At 37.1% G+C, this 22,369-nt stretch overlaps 1 protein-coding gene across 2 annotated transcripts in view; it reads left to right on the forward strand.

Annotated features, from left to right (window-relative positions):
- The window catches only part of WASF3 (WASP family member 3), a 77,156-nt gene that overhangs the window by 41,957 nt on the left and 12,830 nt on the right, over nucleotides 1–22,369 (forward strand). For both annotated transcript variants that reach the window (XM_052812853.1, XM_052812854.1), the window contains exons 3-6: nucleotides 6,039–6,181; nucleotides 13,268–13,402; nucleotides 16,702–16,855; nucleotides 18,912–19,029. In XM_052812853.1, coding sequence (XP_052668813.1) covers nucleotides 6,049–6,181; nucleotides 13,268–13,402; nucleotides 16,702–16,855; nucleotides 18,912–19,029 — 540 coding nt within the window. In that variant the 5' untranslated portion in view covers nucleotides 6,039–6,048. The remainder of the gene's footprint in view (nucleotides 1–6,038; nucleotides 6,182–13,267; nucleotides 13,403–16,701; nucleotides 16,856–18,911; nucleotides 19,030–22,369) is intronic.

Genomic DNA, 22,369 nt, shown 5'->3' on the forward strand with positions numbered 1-22,369 from the left:
CTCTAATAGAAGTACTTAAACAGTAATTGTGATGTTTAGTAAAATTTTACTTTGTTTTGATATTTCTTCCATAGTAACGTGGCTGAGAGAGGGATTGCATACTTGATAGGACTAGAATAACTAGAACATGTTATTAAAAATTAGTCTTGTTAAGATGCTTTTTAATAAATATCACATAATTCTGGGGCATTGAAGCAGTGTTATACAGTAACTGATGGCTACATATTTTATATTCTTTGGCAGTATACAAAATGTTGATTCAAACTCTGGTTGGAATGAAGTGAATTTTAAAAAAACCCAAACTTTAAAAAGTATAGATGAATGACATTAAGCGAATCATGAGCTTAAGATAATGATTTCCAGATTACATGCTAGTTCCAGTTTATTTGTTTTTAACTTGTCATTACTGATAAAGTAAATGACATTCACAGATGATAAATAGGAAAGGTTCACAAATATTGGGTTCCCAGTCATTTAGGACAAGGAAAAAACAGAAAGGAATGTGCATTAAAGGCATGCATGTTCCTTTCTTTCCCTTGAGATAAAAGGATAGCAGTGTCTGCTATCCATGTAGCCCTTCCTTTGTGTCTTGTAGTGAAGTATGAGGGGCCTTTGGAGGACAGGGAGATCTGTGATAATAGTGACTCTCTGGAAAAAAATGGGGATGGAGAGCATCTCCAAAACTAGTGTTCGGGGTCTTTCATCTTCCTGCTTTCCCTTCTCTTTCTGTTTAGGACATACATATATTTTGAAGGCAAGGCAATTGCAGACTATCTAGAATTACAAACTTGAATAGGAAAATGGGCAATATTACCAAACTGGGTGCCATTCAGAGATGGAAATGCGTGTTGAATTGAGTGTTAGGACATTAGGCGTAGGAAAGTTTAACTGTCTGCAAACATTTGAAATGTTGAAATGCCCTAGGCATAGAGACAGTGTGATTAGAGGTAGTGTAACTTGATTGCGGGGCTAGAGGTGAGGAAACTGATGGTATTTCTCTGGTTTTGATGAGGTGAAATTCAGTTGTAGATTCAGACACCTAAATTTAGGTAGGTGCATAGCAGAGCTTACACATGAGGTATCTGAGCTCACCGTATCATTCTTGTACCTATCTATCAATAGATGGAGTGATTTAGTTGTTATCTGGGCTTCTGCTGAGCTCTCAAGAGGGACATGGACACTGAGCTCATATATATGTAGTCATACAAATTTAGGTGCTTAATTTTGAATGGAATCCCATCTGGTACATCACTTACGACAAGCTGCATATTCAATCCATCTCTTGTTTTTCTTCTCCACAGTAGGAGAATTATGGTAATTTCTCTCTTTATAGAGGTCTGTGAGAGTCATCAATGAAAAGTTCTAAAGCTCCCTGAAAATAATAGAGTATATTCAGGGAGAATTTAGGATGGATGTATGGAAAGCTCTTTTTCATGGTAAAAATGTTCAGCTTTGTTATATTTTGCTAGAGGATATAAGAAGAAACCTCTTTAGAGTTTAAAAAAGGTTTTGAACAATGTCTTTGAGAAAATATTGTAAGGAAACATTCACAAGTAGAGGGGCTGTATAATGAATTGGCATTTGTTTTGTGCTATGAGTGAATATATTTTTAGTGATAGTGTAAATCCTTTTTGGGGATGTGAAAGGGCAAAAGGCAGGTTTGGGGAACAGCTGGTGCTTTGAGTTTTTGCCAGTTGCTCAAATACTTGAAAACCCAGCTTGTCTCTTATAATAGCTGTGCTCTGCTGTTGTTTGGAAAGATTGGACATTGTGTTTGTCCTCTTTCATGTTTGTTACTGTACATCTGCTTTCTACTTGATATTTTTTTTTTTTAAATCTGACTTGCCAAGACAATGTCAAACTTCTTACATGCAGTTTAACAGCTGTTGTCCAGAGGAAGGTGGTCTGAGCTGACCTGGAGTGATACTCCTGCAACTGCAGGGGAGGTGTGGAAGGAAAAGCAAAAATGGTTCAATTATCTCTTTCTGTACCCTACTTGCCTCTACAGCAATAACAACTGGAATAAGTGCCTTCTAATTTTAAAATAAAAGGCAGTTATGAAAGCTGTTATGGGGGGGAGGTGGAAGAAAAAAAAGGGAGGTGAGAGTACAGAGGGAGCATGCCCAATGTGAATTTTTAATGGACTGATCTAAATTAATTCAAGCTTCTGATGTCCTGTCCTTTCAGAATGTGCGTGAAAATCGAGTTAGATTAGCTGTGCAGTTGCTGATGCCTGTTGGGTTTGGAGAGCAGTGTCCGTTTGTGCTCCAGAGTTCAATCCAGCCAGATGTTGCATTCGATCCATGTCCAATGAAGCACGCATGGATTTAGTAAGATGTTAAGCGACATCTCACCCTCTTAGTTTTCTTCTTCCCACTTTGACTCCTGCTCCCATTTTTCTGGTCTGATGCTAATGTCTCATACATTTCCAGTGCAGCCAGTTATATATATTCAGTATAGCATCTTCCTAGGTCCTTCATCTCTTGTGCCAGATGCAGCTGGTAGTTTAAGGCCAGCTGTGTCGGGCATAGGTGGCTCCATGCAGGGAGCGGAGTTGGACCTGTTTATCCTAGCTGTAAATTTATAGCAGTATTGCCTACTCAGCTGGGGTAAAATGTGTAAGAAAATTATCAACTATGATTGGTCGCAATCTTCTGAACTGATACAATTTTTTAAAATAGTAACAACATAGTTGCCTTATGTTTTCCATTTATTTGGGGATGGCAGGGAAGAGAAATTACTTAACCTCCTTGTTGTAAAACTGAGTATGATTTTACCAAATGCCAATGTGTTTAATACAGTGACAGAATATCACAATGAGTATCTTGTCTAGTAATAAACTGGGGCTGAAGTGTGACTTGAAACAGGTGGAAGTCAGTGAAACTGCCATTGCCAGCTCTTTTTCTGCGCCTGGTAACGTACTGCACCCCAGCCTGGTTGAGCCTGATGAAGCCCCTGTAATTTAGAGGCTTATTTTGTCTTGATTTCTTGTTTAACCTCCTGTTACATAATTTTGAAAAAATTTTAGCCTCGCTTCTCATGAATTGTCTTTTAAGAAAGATTAAGTTCATGTAACTTGAGTTGTGTGTGGTGAAGAAAAGCGTGGTAGTGCTTTAGTAGCAAGAACACATAGTGATAAGAGCCTTTTTACTTATTAATGGGTTAGTAGCTGAATAGGTCTGTAAGCATTTGATTCAGAAAATTGAAGGTTTTACATCAGCAGAAACTTATAATCGCAATTGCAAGCCTCTTTCTTTTTTTCTTCCCCTCTGATCAGGAGCAGTTAATGCATTGCTTAATCTGTTGCATATATTTACTCATCAGTGTTCAGTTTAACTTTTGGAATTAAACTTCACACTGAAATGAGGTGGATACGTAATAATTTAAATAATGCATTCAAAAATGAAAGTCATTTTTTTTCCCCCCACCCTCAGCAGTACTGTGTTTTAGCCTGCTCTTTAAAGAAATGGGATGTCTTGGGTTGGTCTGTCTCTCCCCTGCTAGCTCTTGAACGCATTGGACCCATTCATAAAGACTTGATGAGAAAATGAAAAAATGAAACCGCAGTTGTATGTTTTCTTCAAATTAGCTTTTATAGGCAAGGACGAACATGATGTGGAGAAGGGACTTAAATAAGTGCTCCTGGTGAAAGACATTTTGATTATGCTTGGTGTGGTAGGTGTTTCAGGAGGTAGCAGGCGATGAGCTGGGCAGCGTGCAGCCAGCTTCTGACTGTTCCCAGTGTGTTGTGTGGGGTGGTGGGGAAAAGTCAGGTAAACTGCAAAAGGTAAGAGGGGGGCCAGCTCCTTGAATGCTAGACAGAAAGCCATGGGAAACTAGGCTTTATTCTCCTGGACTTCTAGTCTTTTCATATAAGGATTTATGTAAGAAGGGTTAAAAATTGAAATCAAGAGTATGAACATGTGTAGCAAAACATATTCCCAGTAATTCTCTTAAAAAAGCAACCAAACCAACCCCCACAAACCCCCAAACCAGTAGTATGGTTGCCTTGTTCACCAGGGTGTTCTATTGATGAATTGCATGTAAAAATTAGTTCCAAGGAAAGACAATTTTATATGTCTAATCAATCACCCACCAGTATTTCAGGAATTCTGTTGTCATAGTTGTAGGGAATCTTTATGCCTTTAGTTTGTATGGCAGTGTTGTTAACGTTAGAGAAGAACAAAAATTGTAGCTTGTGTGTTGGAGTAATACTAAGATTTGGAATTGGCTGCTTTAGCACTGATTTATGCTCCTGTTAATTTACTTCTTACTAATTACATTTATGAACATTTTACTGCATAGTGAAACAATTCCTCAATGACTTTTATTTCATTGTTGCAATGTGCTAGCCTGTTTGCAGTGTGATGTTGTTAGATGTTGCTCTTCAATAACTGTGAATTTCCAGTTTTTACCTATTTTTGATCAATTTCAGGAAACTGACTGCATTGAATATTAAGTAATATTTTAAAATGCATCTGTTTATGGAGGAATACGAAACCAGAACAGAAACAAGAAGCTTTTTGGTCTAATATAAAATAAAAATTGTTCCTCTCATATCTCTGATGTATTGTTTAAAAATTAGCAAACTCAGTCGGCCTTAAATTCTGACATATTTGAATAACTGTCTCATATTAAGAAACATAGAAAATATAATTCAAGACTACTGCTTAGAAGTCATGATTCTGTTTCTTCCTGGCCTGTTCTGAAATAATCTTACAGGTAAATAATTTGCTAATTACTTAACAGTTGTTAGTTTTTTAGTAATGATCTTGAGAAGAAAATATTTTAAATCTTCAGAAGGGGACTTGTTGCATAATAATTTTTGTAATTATTTGAAAAGCAAAAAGGTATTTTAATCACTAATGTGATTTTAATTAGAGAAATTCAAAGGTTACTTTAATTGCTGTAGTGCAATAAAAAAGAAATTTTCAGTTAAGTCTTTTCCAAAAGAACTTAATGTCCTTGGTAACACTGTAACTTCTCATGCCAGAAAATTTTGGTGCCACATGGTCTTTAATCAGAATATTATTCAGAAGTAGTGCATGGACATTGAATTATCAGTGTTAAAAAAAGGTAATCATATAATTACAATTGTGTTAATGCCATTTTAAAGAAAACTGCTTAAGAACTTCTAAAATTATATGGTCTCATTCCCTTTTGCAGGAATTCTGTCCCACTTGGGCATCCTTGCTCTCAAAGCTTCTCTCTGCAGGATAGTGTTTTCTATGCCATTTGTGCCCTTTTGCGATGCTTTGAGATCTCTTTTTGTATTTGTTTTCACCATCCTAGTTTCTTTTATTTTTCCAAGACAACCGGTTCTGACAACCTTTTGTTTTCTTAGATAAATGTCTTCCCACATCTGGCGTGTTCCCAGAATCTGTTCAATAAGTGCTCTTACCTCATTCAGATTGTCATTCAGCACCACCTGTGGAAAACCATCTTCTTCCTCACATTGCAGCTTCTTCCTTATTCTCACCCAGCCTATTTCTGAGGCCCTTGCCCTTATCTGTCAGATGAGTTTATCATTTTGACTGAAAACTGTCAGAGCGAGGGTAGGTCAGTGTCTGGTGTAGTCAGGGGGCCGTAACGCATGGACAGTCTGTCGGTGGCCTGCTTGCCAAGGCAGCAAGCCAGCTTGCTCCAGACAGTGAACTCTCCTGCCACTCCTGTGGGGACTGCCAGTTTTTTTATAAATGCAAATATGCACTTTAGTCCAGTGATTCTGGTACTGTAGCACAAGTCTGTGTATACGGTAAATCTTACACCAAATCTAAGACAAAATGTGTGCGTTATTTACGTGGATTGTATTCTCTATGCTTGTCTGCAGTGCTCTTGTCATGTTCTGGCTTGAGTGCATGACTCCAGTGCCTCGGTAGGAATTGTACAGTATCTCATGGCAGGAATGCTGAAGCAAGTCATTTAAAAGAAGAAAGGTGAAGTACATTTTGTAGAAAAAGCTGAATGTGTGCTACACAGATTCATAGCTCTTAATTTCATTTTTGTAAATATAATGCATATTTTTCTGTAAATTCCAGGTTGTGAGCCATGCCTTTGGTGAAAAGGAACATTGAACCACGGCATCTCTGCCGAGGAGCACTGCCAGAGGGAATTACTAGTGAACTGGAATGTGTAACGAATAGCACCCTTGCTGCTATCATACGCCAGCTAAGCAGCTTAAGTAAGTATCTGTAACTTTCTGCAAGTATTTGATTCCTGATGAAAAACTGAATAAATGAAAAGCTGTAAGATGGCTTGTTTTAAATAGCAAAATTATGATACAGGGCATTGCCACTTATGTAATATAATAATATAATGCTACTTCATTGCTTTTATGCTCTTCTGTATTTTGAAGTTTATACAAGGAGAGCCTCTCTAAGACTTACAAGTGTACAAACACATCCCCCCCCCCCCCCCAAACCAACCAAACCAAAACAAAAAAAAACCCCAAAGAACAATCAAAAAACTATGGCATAGAAACCCAGGAATTTTTCTAAGGTGAGAGAAATTGGTGCAAGAAACAAGACTAGCACTTGAGTTATGCTTGGTGTACAGTTGTACAAGATGAAGCCAGCAAACTCTTCTGCCTCTTGGCATCAAATTACACATTTGACTGAAATTTCAGTTCATCTTAATGTGCTAATATTTCTTAAGCCTTTTCTTCATATATGTGTGTGATCAATTCATATGAGTGAAATTAAGCAATGAAAATAAGCATTCAAAAGAATGGCATTCACTGACCAAACCTCTAGGCTACTGTTGAGGCAAGCTAGAGTCAGCTCCCTAAAGAGTAGCCTACACAGTACACCTGTTAGTTGACACCACAACTAGCAGTTCTGGAAGCATGCCTGGAGCGCTTGCAAGAAGAATAATATTTCTTAATGAACGAGAAAAGAGATTTCTTCAGAGTGTTTAACAATCAGCAGCTGTTGTTTGTGCTGGTAACTCTGGTCCTAGAAAAGAAATTATCGTTTCATCAGTTTCTTCACTTTGTAAATGGAAGTAGTTTAAGGATGTAAGAAAGTCCGTACGGAGTTTAGACTATGGGTCCCACTAAATCCGGTGTTCAATTTGTGATGAAAGGAAATATGCATAGGGAAAGAGTAAAAGAAACACAGCATGTTACCCTTTCCAGCAGTCAGTGATTTGGGGATTTTCTGAGCTGGAGGTCCATCTGAATCATCCTAAGTAATGAGCATTTGTAAACCTATCGTGTGGAATTGCACTTCTTTCTTGCCCAATAACCTGTGGCAGAATGTCCCACAATAGAAGTTGATCTGTTTTTTCCTTTTGATACCTTCTGGTTCTTGAGTTATGAAAAATAATGGAAGGTGATTTCATCTTATGTACTTTTGTAATCATCTGTGATTTTATTAAGTCTTTACCGTGGTCTCCTAGTGATATCTTTTCCAGGTTGGAGTGTCCTGATCTGCTAGTACTCTTTTTGGATAGAAACTGTTTTGTATTTCTGATTGTTGTTACTTCTGCTTTGGATATATGTTAGAGTATGTTGTTTTTTTTTTTTAAGGTGGAGTGTTGAGGACTTCAGATCATAATCAAAACAGATTTTTTCTGGTTTATCATTAGTTCCCTAAGAATTTAGAGAATTTTGATTGCTGCTAAACTTTGAGCTGATATTTTTAGAGAATTTTCCAAGTGATTCTCTGATCTTTCTTGAAGAGTAGTTGCTGATTTAGTGTCTAATCTTATTTATAGTTAATTTGTGTTTGTATTGTCATTGAGTTTCATTTACTGTTTTATCAGGCAGTTGCTCAGTATTGACATCCTTAAGTTTCAGAAAATTGAGAAGAATGGCTAATGTCCTAATTACATTCAAGGATATCTGATAAGACGTCATTTTGGTATTGTACAATGATTGCCAAAGTGTGGATAATACACTTTTCACTTGTCTGACATGCTAGGAATGTGTAGCTTCCAGTTCTCCAGATCCGGTTTTGTGGCTAATCTGCCTGTTACATTGCATGTTCAGATCCTCTTAGGATTGTTGCTGAGGACCTGGCTACTTACACAATCCATGTCCTGCAATTTTCCCTTAGCAGATTTCTTGGGTCATCAGAAGTCTCCGTAGACAACCCTAAAGTACTTTATTAGTGTCAAGTTAAAGGTCTATGCAAATAAATGATGTATCCTTTGTTTTAACAGATGAATACATGGTATTTAGTAAGTGAAATGTACCAGGAGGCTTGTCCACAGTCTAAAATCTGTCATGTTTGCCGAGGGATTTTTCTGCAGACAGCATTTGTTTTGCCTGTGTTTCAAGCCAACTGGGAGCAAGGAAATGATCATAGAAAAATGCTGTGCTGGAGCTAATGTAGTATGTCCTGCTGACAGCATCAGAGCTTGTTGGTGTTCCCACAGCTTGAAGCATAGAGAGAGCAAGTACAGGTCTATCTTGCAAGTCACACTGTTTTTTAATGTTGCACTGAGTTCAGCATGGATTTTAAAAAACTGCCAGATCTGTGCTGTTGCGTACAAATTTGGCTAGCTTCTGCCTCTGCTCTTTTCAGGAGACATGAACAAGTTCCCATCCAAAGGGAATGTGCTCTCAGTGGAGTGTTTTTCCTATTATGTCTTCAGATTTGGGTTTGTTTGCAGCCAGCTGGCTTAGAGCACAGGCAGAGCGAGCAGTGTTCTGTATGAAACTGTGCACTTTTATATACGGCAACAGCTTGACTAGCAGATTCACCTCCACTTGGGAGGAGAGAATCTACCTGGGGGAGGACTGGGAGCATTTGCAGCCTGTACCTTTAAGTACCATGATGCTATACCCTAGTAAACAGAGTCATGGAGCAAAGGCTTTGAAAAAAGCTTCCACAAAATACTCCCTTACTTTTGGCAGTGGAGTTTGGTCTGATGGCTGTAGGACTCCAGCCAGTGAAGAAAGCTGCTCTCTGCAACAGGATCCATTGCGCCATGGTTTTGTTCCTGCGTTTTGCATATCTGTATATATGAGGAAGAAATAATAAATTACATCTGATTGTCGTTGAAGACTAAATATTAAAAACTGTATATGTACTCTTTTATTGAGCTTTTCTTAATTAGATTTCAGTCTGTCCATTAACATACTCGTGTTTCAAGTTGCATTATCATTTCTTAACTTCTTTCCTTTCCTTTGTGTCAGTCTTTAAATATTTTTTATTTTTGTATCTTTGGCTTCTCCGTTCATTCAGATACTACCTGTCAGGCTGAAATCTTGTTTCTGCATGGGTATAAACCATCTATACATGGGTACAGAGCTACTTTCTTTGACCCATACGCAAGTGATGCCAAACGTTTTTTGGTGTACAACTAAAAATGGAGGAAGTATGATCTGTGGGGACTTGGCATACTTTTTCTTTCATGCAGAGCGCCATGTCCACCAACTTGCCTCCTAGTATTTTCTTGGGTAGATTGGCCGTTGGCTCAGATTCACTAGTTTGCATGCAGGCCTGAGCATACTGCATCCAGCTTTGTGCGACTCTGCTCTCTACCACTGCTAAATCAGGTTGAGTTGGGAAGTTAGCTTTTTTTGGCATTAGGTATCACGCTGGAGGTACTATGAGGAGGCAGGTAAGAATCAAGACCTGGTCAGTAACAGCCTACCACTTTTGCTTTTTTTTTTAAAAAAAGAGGGGCAGGGGGAAGCATGATTCTAATGCTAATTAATCCAGTTACAAATGGGTGGGTGGAATCACTGTCTTCTGCTTTATGTTGTGATAAAATGGTCATGTCCTGGGTGAATTCCAATTTACAAAACACCAGCTAATTGTGGGATGTTTCAGTCCTTACCTAGGACCCTGAGTGCAGTGCTGGCTCCCTGTGGGGCAGCCCTACTGTCATCTTTCTCCAGTGTCTTGTAGCACTGACACCTGAATCCAGGTGATGACATTGCTCTACCTTTTCTCTTAGATAATGCATGTTTATGGTGTGAAAAATTGTAACCCTTTAATGCACTGTAAATCTTTCTATTAACTTGAACGTGTTCTTCCATGTACTTGTGCTATGGAACAAGGAATTCAAAGGAAAGCTGTACTTCTTAAACTCAAATATGTGAAAGGAAACTAGCCAAAGTAATAAACACTGTTGTGTTTTCTGGTCTTCAGGCAAGCCTGCACCATTGTTGAATTCCTCTCCTGTTACAGTACTGAGCATTTTGACTGCTGACAAAAGATACCTTTGGGGCAACGTATTCAATGTGTTAATGCATACTTTTTTATGCAGTATGTGAAAATCAGCTGTAGTTAATTCAGGTGGTGTCTAGTCTTTGCTAGAAATGTTATAAACTGATGTGGCAAGATGATGTTTTGTGTAATTACTGTAGAACTTGGGTAGAGGTATTTCAATTACTTGTGAAATACTGATCTCCAGAAATGTCTCACAATGCTTGGAAATTTATTTTGTGAGCAATCAAATATACAGCTCTGTGAAGATGACCTGTGGAAGTGCTAGAAAGAGGCACTTTTGTTAATTGATATTAAAACCTGTTGAGAGCGGGGATTTGGTGAGGCAGTATCATGACTAAATTTCCTTTCAACTACTTCTGTGGTTGGAGGGAAACTTAGAAGGAAAGACTGCATAATTTCTTTGGTGTTTTTTTTTTAAATTAATATTTAGGTTGCCTGTGTGTTGGGATCACTTCATGTTTTTAAATTACTGTCTTAACGGTACCAAAATCAGCTCTTAAGTTGAAAGATACATGTTTGTAACTTCAAATAGTTTTTTCTGCTTGTTTTTGTGTTGTAAAAAACTAATTTAAAAGATGGTAACATAGAAAACATTAGAGAAGTATTACTTTATTTCTAAAACTTACTAGATCATGTTAATCAGAACAGCGTGTTCCAATATTGCTTTACTGTGTCACTGTTTTTACTGACAGGAGATTGACAACCTGTCTTTCACTTGTTTTAGAGTAGCAAGTGTTTAGAAAAAAAAAAAAAGCAGAATTCAGTATTAAAAGAAGTATGTTCCAACAAATCAACTTTATGACTTATTTTGCCTCCTGAAAGGTAACTGACAAGCACTTGTCTGCTTGACTTCTCTAGGGGTGATGTGTTTAATCCTAGAATGTGGCAGTCTTCCCTCAGCAGGCTGATTTCAATATATTAACATAAACTAACAGCTATTAAAATCTATTGATGTTTTGAGCTTGGAATACTGGTGGCTGAAGAATGTAATACCTGCTTTATTTAGCTCGAGTTGAAAAGCTTATTTGTTCCATAGCTTGGAATAACCTCTTCATTTGCACCAACTAAATCAAATGGGGATTATAATTGAATCTCAGCTAGCTGCTGGGAAGCACTTAGAGAACACTTCCAGTGTGAAGGTGGTTGAACACTGGCATGGGTTGCCCGGAGAAGTTGTGGAGCCTCCATCCTTAGAAGTATTCAGAATCCACCTGGACACAGTCCTGGGCAACCTGCTCTGTCTGACCGTGCTTTGAGCAGGGAGTTGGACTAGATGATTTTCAACCTCAGCTATTCTGTGGTTGTGGGACTTCTGTTTTGGAGGGGGAGGAGATCAGGAGGGGTAGGCAGCGCACCTTGCCCATCCACTTTCCACATATGTATGAAGCAGAGCTTGTATACACCAAAATTTCTAATGTTTTGGGTTAGCTATTGGCTGATCTTATGTTTAGTGAAGAAATCTGTTCCTGGTCAAGTCCTCCACTCAAAGCAAGGCAATCAAATCAATTTTTTTTTTCATTTGTAATCACAAACAGTGCTTTCAGATACTGTTTTAGTGGTGGTGGTGTTCTCTTCCCTGCAACTAAATGATCCAAGAAAGGGACAGATCCTGTTGACTTTGTAAGTCTGGCTATTTTTTACTTTGAATTATGGTCTCCAGATGTTCACAGGATGGGATCTTCACTGAAATTTTCTGTAACTTTGTAACTCATGCCTGTACTGTTCTTTGTAAAATATAGGACCCAGCTTAAAATGTCAACAGTTGCTCTTCTTTTGGACATCACTGTCATTTAGGTGGTTAATACATATTCCATATTGTTCCAACCATTAGACAAAGTTTCACTTTCCACCTCCCCTCCACTTCTGCTCTTCAGACTCATATTGATACAGGTCATAACAAAATGACTTTAATTCAGAACTAGGGTTTTAAAATTTATTTTTGTTTAAAAAGCATGGTTAAATGCAGAAAGCAGGATTTTGCTTTTTGCATGGAGAACTGATGGAGTGTGGATGTCTTGAGAGGGGTGTTGGCTGCAGAATTTGTGGAGGGGGAGATCTTAAATGAAGCAGCAGTATCTGGGTAGGAGGGACTGAGACAGAAGTAGGTGTGGTACTGTCAGTTGAGTGAGCAGGAGCAATGAATTTGGGTGGAATCTGAAATTTGTAGGGGAAGTTCTGGGGCAGGAGAAGTGTTAAATCAGGGATTCTGATCCCAAGTGGCTGAGAGGTTCGGACTGGGGCAGACTGTCAAACGCCTAGTACTTTGGGAAGTCTAGGAAAGGAACGGGCATGCACAAGGATTTGTGGACCAAGAGAGGATTGGGTTTATCATGTGGCACTCCTGTCCGCTGTAGCACTTTTAGGGTAGGGCCTGAGGCTACATATCTGAACTGGACTGTCCACTCTCATGGTGATTGAGAAAATACAGCAGCTGAAAGGGAGGCTGAAAAGGTTGTAGGCTTCTCTTTTGTGCTATATGAAGTCCAGACTGGCCATGGGTAAATGTGGTCAGTGCTGTCTTAGTCTCTCAAGTGACTCCAGTGACAGCAACATATATACAGTGAGCATTTGTAGAGGTAAGTGGGCTGCCTTGCATGAGGATCCTGGTTTTTATCTGCTTCACTTTGCCTTCGTTTTGATGTTGGCTTGTGCTCATGCTTATAATTAAATCTTAATGACTATGGATTGCAAGATTTTAGATTTCAAAATTTACTTCAGAAGCTTTTATGGACAGCAGTAACTTTGATGGGACTTTATTTTCATCAGAGGCAGGCTTTAATGATCAGTTGTGTGTCAGTTGGCAGTAGTTCAGCTACGTAAGGATTAAAACTTGAAAGTCTTCCTGTTTTTTAAGTAGAATACTAACCAGGATGTCCAGGAAGACAGACTCCAGGTGGCATTTATGGTATATTTTGAGATTTTTGTACAAATCTGTTGCCTAGAATTTTGCTGAGTGACAAATTGCACTGTTATAATCTTACAGCTACTGTGTTTTATTATAACTTCGTGATATTGAAGCCATTTGTCTTGTGTTTTTCTTAAGCCTTTAGCAAAGGGATTTCCCTGTCTATTTTCTTACACAGGCAAACATGCTGAAGACATATTTGGCGAATTGTTTAACGAGGCCAACAGCTTCTACATCAGAGCAAATTCCCTTCAAGACAGAATTGATCGCCTTGCTGTCAAAGTTACCCAGCTGGATTCAACAGTAGAAGAGGGTAGGTAATTGCATGAAAGCATTGAGCCAGAAGTGATGTTAAGACCACAGTATTTAATTACACAACAATCTCTGTCTTATCAAAGTAATCCTGAACTGATACTTCATCTTGTTTTCTCAGTAAGGAAAGCTGGGAAAAATCATGTTAGCAGAGCGAGAAAAAATATTCTTGAGTCGTATAACTGTCTTGATTTTTGACTTAGTGTTACTTCAAGAAGCCCTTGTAGTAATGGAGTCATTAAGCTGCCTTTTTCACAGGGAAAACTTGTAGTTTGTGGGTGTAATAAATCGGAAGTGAATAGATCTAGACCTTACTGGAAATAAGTCAGAATATCGGAAGACATTTGAGATGGTAGATCTATTTATTTCAGGGTAGGGTGGTCACAAACTGTGTTAGTAGTGTCTGTTCTGTAGGCAACTAAAGCTCTTATAATACTCTTTACCTAAATGAGGCACTGCGTGTTTCCATCAACGAGGTGAAATTCTCTAGGGGCTTCTAGTCACTAGAAACAGTATTTCCTTTAAAATGCTGTTACATACTCACTTGCTTACGTGTTTCGTCATTCACTTCATAAATACACAGTAAAACCAAAGGATTTAAGTAACATCATTACATTGTTCAAAAGCGCTTATTTGGGTAAGTAAAACATGTTTCTCTGTCTAGCTCTAAAAGCTGTAACGTGCATGTTTGCTTCCATGTTCATTTACATGTCTGAGCCAGCCACTGCATGTATGCCCTGTTTAGATGATTCCTGACATTTAGTGAAATGTAAAAGCTTGTTACATCAAGACAGTAGTGTAATATTTACTCAGTAGTAGTTAATGCTACTTGTGATATGTTTAATAGTACTGTTTATATGGTTTATATATATCATGTAATATTTATATTTGCATAGTTTATGTATTACATTTAATACTATTATTTATGCCAATATTAAATGTTACTGTTGATATCTAATAGTGTAATCTTTAGCCTTCTGTTTTTAGCTTGTTACTGTCTGAAAGTTATTACATGTCTGTTTTTTTCTGGTTTTGGAACATGTTAACTGGTAGAGTATCACAGTTGATACTAGCACCTTTCTTTTGATGTCTTAGATGTCAAGAGCTATATGGGAACATAAACTAAGCTATTATGGGGTCACTATTCAGCCTACTTTTTGAGGCATGTTGTGGTGGTAATATGAGCAAACTAGATAATATTCATATGCTGTACTTGCTCCGTATTGAGGTGGATCATGTCAGTCTTCATGACTTTCAAGTCCCAACATTTTTGGAAGCGCAGTCCTCATCAGAGGTTGTTTTTGCTTTTGTTTCTTTTTTTAACGTCTAATTTGTATTATGCAATACCTCCTGGCTAGTTTCCAGAGTTTGGAGAGTAATTAAAAGCAGCCTATTGGAAGGGGAAACTAGTGTATGGACTGAGAATTTAATCACTTTTTATTTTAAATTGATAGCAGTTACTACTCTTGCACTGCTAATCGTCTTTCACATTAAGAAGCTATATATACAAACTGCTGTCACTTTAGTGTCAGTAGGAAATTTTATTAGCTATTTCGCTGTAGAAGTTGAAGTCTTTATAATAATTCATTGTACTGTTATTAATGCTAAGTATATTTCTGGGTAGTTAGTTTTAATTGCATCCGTGATTTCTTACTTTCTTAGGTATAACTAATATATAGTGTATCAATAAAAATATTTTATATATATATAACTAATAGTACAGTTGAAAAAACATTTTAAAATAATAGTTTTTGATAACACATAAATAGCTTACATTAAAAAGCTCCAGAAAAATGGGATTTTTGCTCTTTTGGATGTTACATTCTTGTTTGAAGGAAGACAATTCAGAGATATACATCTGAAAAAACTGCCTGAAATACCTTACTGGTTTACTTACAGGCAGGTTTAAATAGAAAGTGCTTTCTCAAAAATGATGTTTTGATGCTTCAGATGACATGGATGGGGAAATGACAATTTGGAATGAAATATTCTGTTTCTAATTTTTTTTGCTATTTTAAAAGCTATGTAAGAATCTAAGTGGTCTTGGAGTGAGAGGCAAGACCTCAGCACAGATAACAAAAATAGTTGCCTAGAGAAGTCTGAGTGGGATTTGTTTTCCATCGTGACAAAGGATAACAGTGTACCTTACAGGGTCTGTATCAAACTTCATGCCTTTCTGGTTTTGTAGGTCATCAATATACTACATTTTTGCCTCGTACTGTTCAGTTACCATGTGAAGTTCTCACAGTTTGTTCTCAAGACTCAATAACTTAGATGAATGGGCAAAAAAATTAGATGAAATGTTGATGGGAATAAAAAGAAAACAAGCCAGTGCATTTTGTTTGCACTACTCCTACAGCTTCCACTGTTGTAAAACAGTTGGATCAATTCAAGAAATGGTTACTGTCATTGTAGACAAGCCAGTGAAGACTTCAGTGCTCTGTTCAACTGCAGTCAAAAACCTGTATTTCAGACTGTCTAAGAATGGAAGATAATGTGGAGAGCTTACTGCCATCTTTAAATTGTGATTGGCGTTATCTGGATCTTTTTAGCAACGGTCACTCCATCTCAGGAAAATTTATATTAAGTGTGAAAGAAAGTCCTGCTAAAAGTGACAGGAGCAATTAAAAGCAACTTAAATCTTTCATTTAAAAAGAATGAATGAAGAGGCTAGTATTGTTTCCCTCAGAATTGTGTATGTGAAAAGATAAAATGGCAGTACATTACTGGACTGTATAAAGAAGGTAAGTATTTCTCTTGATGGAGAGATGAGGAAAACTGAAGATCAAGGGATGCTCAACTCAAGGAGTTAAAAAATGTGAAACTCTCTCTTGCAGGAGGTTGTGGAGGCCATAATTTAATTAAACTTAGAATGTGGTTGAATGTGTATGGATACCACATGTAATTGTAAAACATGCTGGGTCAGAGGAATACCAGACCTTGTGTTTCAGGCTTGAAGCCAGTCTTTCTGCAGTTATAAGTCCAGCTTAAACCTCAAATAAGGGGAGATCATTGGACATCTGCATGTGACAGGATTCTTCCATCATCTTCCAAGACACAGTCCATGGTCCCATTATTTTAAGTGAGGTTCTGGACCCAGTGGGACTTAAATCTGATTTATTATGGTAATTCTTATATGCCTTTGTGATTAAATATCATGATTATCCACTAAAGAAAAATCTTTCAGTTTTCCTTCTAAATTTTGCTGAAAGTATTTTAAATAGCTAGTGTAAAATGGACTTTGTTTATCTACTTATGTTAATTTCAGGCCTGTGATAAATGTATTTTTGTTTCTAACAGTATCGTTACAGGATATCAACATGAAAAAAGCATTCAAGAGCTCAACAATTCAAGATCAGCAGGTAGTTTCAAAGAACAGCATTCCTAACCCGGTGGCTGATATTTATAATCAGAGTGACAAACCACCACCTCTGAATATTCTTTCACCTTATAGGTACGGAAATATTGTTTACGTTCTTTTACTTTGCCCTTTTATCTCCTAGTTGTAAGCAGAGAATAATTACAGCAGAAGGGAAAAGCTGTATTGGTTATTGAGACTTGTTTTTTCAGGGACTTCCTTGTTCATGGAAACAAAAATTGCTATTACCACACTTAAAATCATAAGTTGTTCCTGACAAAAATCATCATATTTCAGCATAAGTGTTACATGGCAGCACAGGATCAAAGAGCAAGGGCCATTGATTATGTAAAAAGTGAAAAGAAAATTAAAGATATAGTAAACTGCTTGCTTTGGTTCATTTATCCAGAAAGCTGGATTTGTTGCTTTTGCCTTCCCTGTATTCTCCCTCTTCCCCCCAACATATACACATGTGTGCCCACACACAGTCTTTATCTTTTCCTGGTTACTCATTGGTGAATAAAAGAGCAGCAAGCAGGACTTCGTTTCCTGTTTTCTTTTCCTGTTTCCTTTAAGTTTATTGTTGTTCATAAAATGAGTATAACTTGTCTGTCAGAAGGGTTGTGAACAATATGCTTTTACTGTGTCCTTCAACTTTTGAGAGGTACTAGGTTGAGTGCTTGCTTTACACAGTTATCTCACAATCTGCAGTAAATAATTTGAAGGGGTTTTTTAGGAATGACATAGCAGAGCATTTGCAGTGTATTTAATTTTTGAGAGCTTTTACTTGGAAGGTAAAATTGTTAGATTTATAGCTGAAGGACATGTTTTTGTCTGTAGCAGTGGCAAATGGTGGCGTTTGTTTACAGGCATCCAGTTAGCAAGAGTTGTTATCGATCAGCTGTGCTGCACAGCTATGTCCTAATATGTACTTGGATGACAGTGTCAGTGACCTGTTTTATTAGGGATACTTTAGTGAAACTTATTTAAATTATATTTCTTACTAAGTCTTTTACATCTGCTGAATTTAAATTATTTGTGTTTGCCTTGGACAAGACTTAAACAAACTTCACATTGTAGTCTGACCAAAGCTGGAGGGGTGGAAAAGTGGCCCCAGTACCCCCTTCAGTAGGTTAGATGTTTGTAGTGAGGAGATCTAGTGCAGAAAAAGTAAGGGGTTTATGGCCGTATGACCAGACAGTATACAAGATCTGCTTTTTGTACCCTGCTGCAGTGGTTGTAAGGTTTCCACGTGCTGGATCTCCATTGCTCTTGATCTTGCTGGTAGAAATTATTACTCAGCTGCCATCAAAATTTGCCCAGGAAGAAGTGAGGACCCACAGCCAAAAGGGACTCTGAAGAACACCAGTTTAGCAAGCTTTATATGCTGTTTGGACCATGACAGCTGCCCTGCCATGAGACTCCCCCTACACCCGTTGCTTTTCAGGAGTTTAGGATATTAGAAGATTCCCTATACCCAGGCCAAACTAGGAATTGATAGCATACCTTTTTTGTGGCTTCTGAGTCTGGGTGTCCCTGGCTCCCGCTGTCAATTGGAGCTGGCAAGCCCAGATCAGCTCTGTCTCAAACCCTCCTAGAATAGTTGCCACCCCTTTGCTAGCCCTTCCCCTGGTTAGAAGAGTCCCACTGAGAATAGCGACTGTCTTGTGCTTCCTGTCATAAGGGCGAAGGTACTCAGACCTACCTTGTTCCTCAGTTCAGATCTTAAGACCCATCTGGATTGAGCCAAATACTCCTTTTCCAGTTCTTTTGAGAGTTGAGTTCTATTCTTATGCTCCTCTGTCCCCTATGCATCCTGTCCTGGCACTGATCTTGCAGCACCAGTGAATTCTGTTCCTGTGAGCTGACTGATGCAGGAGCCTAGTCAGCTCCTGCTGAGCTCTGATGAGGCATAGCCTGGGAGTATGCCTCCCAAAAGGCTGTGGATTCCACACCTTTCCCCTGAAATTCTTGGCATGAATCAAGCTTATCATAAGCTGTAACTACCAAGAGTGGCATTTAATGCACTTGGCATGCTGTCATTCTATAATGCAAAAAAGATGAAGCTTGGATGATCGTCGACGGTGAGTTTTGTTGGTTTGAAAAATACTAATTCATATTTTCTTAGCTTTTTCTTCTACTGTATTTCCAGGGATGATAAGAAAGATGGATTGAAGTTCTATACTGATCCTTCCTATTTTTTTGATCTTTGGAAAGAAAAAATGTTACAAGATACTGAAGATAAGCGAAAAGAAAAGAGGAGACAAAAGGTAAAAGCAGAAACATAATAGCAAATGTATATATTGCAGTTTTGTGTACAGTTGTCCAGGCATAAAAATTGCTAGGTCATACTTAGTTTGTGTGCATGGAAAGACTATTCCTTCTTATATGTGGCTGTAGATTCAGTTGGTTCAGTTTTTAAAGCTCATACTGTTTATTTTAAGAAGCTGGCAAACTGAATTTTAGGAGTACTGTAGTTATCTTCCAAGATACTTTCTTTAATCCTTTGCCAGTATCTATTTATTAGTCCTCAGCAAAATGGCCCTGTTGTGCTTTGGAAAAAGACACTGTGATTTTGGCAGGGGGCAGGGGAATTTGAATTATGGTTTCCTTTATTTTCATAGTTCTTTATCCAGCAGTATCAACTCCTGTAGCAAAACATGAGCTTATCCAGAAATAAATATTTTGTTGGTTTTTTAATTCCTTGATAGTAACTCTTTACTTTTTCTACACCTGTTACAAGTTAGTAAGATGATAATACACAAAATTATTCTGCAGTTCAGCAACAAGAGAAGATTAATTTTAGGAGTAATACTCTTTGTTTCCTTTAAGTTTAAAACCAACAAAAAAAGGCTTTTTCATAGAAAAGTGTCTTCAGTCCTTCTGGAATATCTTCAGCAGTTGGATCCAAGATGTGTATTCTGATGCAATCAAGATTTTCTTAATGGATTTTAGTTTTGAATGAAGAAATTAGTTGCTACTTCTGCAGCTTCTTTGCGGTCAATGTTTTTATCAAATCTGAGGGCTTTAAGATTTTTGCAGATTATACCGAAAAAAAAAAAGTTAAGAAGGAAAGTTTTAAGCAATGACTGCCTATCTTATCTGGCAGAAGGTGCCCTTTTAGATGGGTTCAGTGAGAGATAAGGGATTTAAAATAAAAGTCCAAACAGGATGCACAGACTGCTCAGAGGAAATAGAAGGAAGCTACTTAGTTTTCAGTACATGTACACACAAACATACACATATATATCATATATATATTAGCATATCTATACATGTGTATATGTAAGCAGGTATCATAATATATGAGCATATATACATGTATTATACATGTGTATATACATAATGTCTAATACATGAATATACCTGCTAATGTGTATTTGGGCATATACATCATGTGTATGTATATGCTAATATATATATGGTACCTGCTTAGAAATCAATTTTTAGGGCATGACTGGGAAGCTTTACTATTCTGTTTTTATAAAATTCTATTAATTCCTTGTTCCTGTTGCTAGACAAAACTTTCTGAACACAGTATTTTTAGACAAAACATGAAGACTTGTTTTAACTAAAGTATTTTGTGAATTCATGATTTTAAAAGTTTTGGAAGAAATAAATTGGGTCTTCCTGTTAGGAGTATAAGTAAAAAATGTTTTCTATTTTGACAGGTATCTCAGTATGGAAATATTAAGTAGAGTTTAAAAAGCTGAGTAAATATTTTCAGTAGAAGTTACTGTCTAAAGCAAAGTATTGGAAAATATTCACTTGGTTATTTGTGTAATCGTATACAAATGTATATGCAAGGTTATAATCCTACTGTATTCTCAGTATGGTAAGTCACAGAGCTGATTAAAAGACTGGAAATAGTTAAAGCAGCTTTCATTCTCTAGTTTAGTTTTTTTTTTTAAATTTCATTCAGTATTTCTTTATAAAAAACATATAGGGATAATTGTACCCTTCAGGGTTTTTTTCCTCCCACCATTTTCCCTTCAAATTTAGATCTTTTCACTAGAGAGAATGATAAAAAGAAACTATCAACTGCTAATTTTTTCATTCTGATTTAATATTAAAAAGAAAAAAAAAAGCTTTTTAAAAAAAATTATAACAATATTGCTTGGAAATTTTTGATAGCTTTAGAGAGATTTTTACAAAACCACTTTATGTATAAACTTGCTTTTAGACTGTATTTTAGGCAACACATCTCACTTATTTCCATCCATGGTATATTTTTGTAGATTTTAATTGTCTTATTACAGTCTACAAACTCAATTCCAATCATGTAGGATTATAGCCATACATCACAGAAATACCCCCTGATAAATTCTACCTGAAGTGCTGTTTGATTTGATTAAATATATAACAGACCAACTAAGAAGAAAGCAGCATAGATTTGAGTTTGCATGGATACGTGTCACTTTGTGACAGGAAGAAATATGGTTTTCAGAAGTTGGAGCGTAAATGAGCTTTTTATTGTCTGGAACCTTTAGAGACCTGGAGAGTTTGGGTGAGATGTCTCACAGGCACCGTTCATTCCACAGGTTGCTTAACAGACTGTCATTTTCTTTTGTTGTTGTCCTTATGACAGCAGTGACCAGGAATGAATCCAGAGCATCTATTAACAAGTTTGTGGCTGAAGTTGTATTTTGAATTTGCTAAGTGAGAATTCCTTACACAATTTATACTCTAGAGAAGCACAAAATATGAAAAACTGTGCAGGTGAAACAGATGTGTATTGTTTAGCAAATTATAAATGAGACATCCAAATGCAGTCCTACTCAGCTGACCAAATATAGCTGGTTTTTAACCTCAATTTTTCAGGTGGTCAGTGAAGCCTGAGTACTCCTTGCACCAGAGAAATCAGTTTTCCAATATTATTTTGGTAATTTGCCTTAATGCTTGAGCTGTTGCAGGAGAAGGTTTGTGAGGAGTTTCATTTTCCTGCCGAACTTTAAATATCATACTTATTTACTGTTTCTGTGTTCAGGTTAACTGAAGAAATCTAATACAGGCTTTCTCTGATTTGGCTCTTTCGGGTGAACTTTTTCTCTGAAGAAAACTGTAATTTTAATCTGTGATGTAGTCTCTGGTTTTTGTTTTGTTTGTTTTTTTTTTTTCTGTCAAACTCTCAGTAGATCAGTGTCTTAAGAGTTCAATGAAATTAGTTTTGACTTGTGCATGTATCAGTAGTATTCTGAATTGAATGACCATAGTAGACTAGATGTTAATTATTGGTTAACCAAAGGAAAGTTGTTCTACTTTACTTTTTATTGTTCCCCATGTTTTCTGAGGAATAATCAGTTATTTAAATAAGTAGAAATCTTTAAATTAGGAGGGCTTGCATTTCAAAAACTATTCTTAATGACATGTGAGTGATAGGATCTTGTAAATTTGTGAAGTCAAGAAAATACTCGGCTCACGCTTCCAGTTTTCTGAAAGTATTGCAAATACTTGCTGAAGCTACTGTCTGTTACTAGCTCTAATTCTTTATTAAGATGCTTGAAATACCATTTGCTAACTCTTGATACAAATATCAAACTTAAAATTAACTTAACCCTGTTTGAGGACTCTAATATGTTTGTTGTGTTTGCTGAAATCACTTCCTGCCAA

This window comes from Harpia harpyja, chromosome 17, assembly GCF_026419915.1.
Source record: "Harpia harpyja isolate bHarHar1 chromosome 17, bHarHar1 primary haplotype, whole genome shotgun sequence".
Classification (NCBI taxonomy): Eukaryota; Metazoa; Chordata; class Aves; order Accipitriformes; family Accipitridae; genus Harpia; species Harpia harpyja.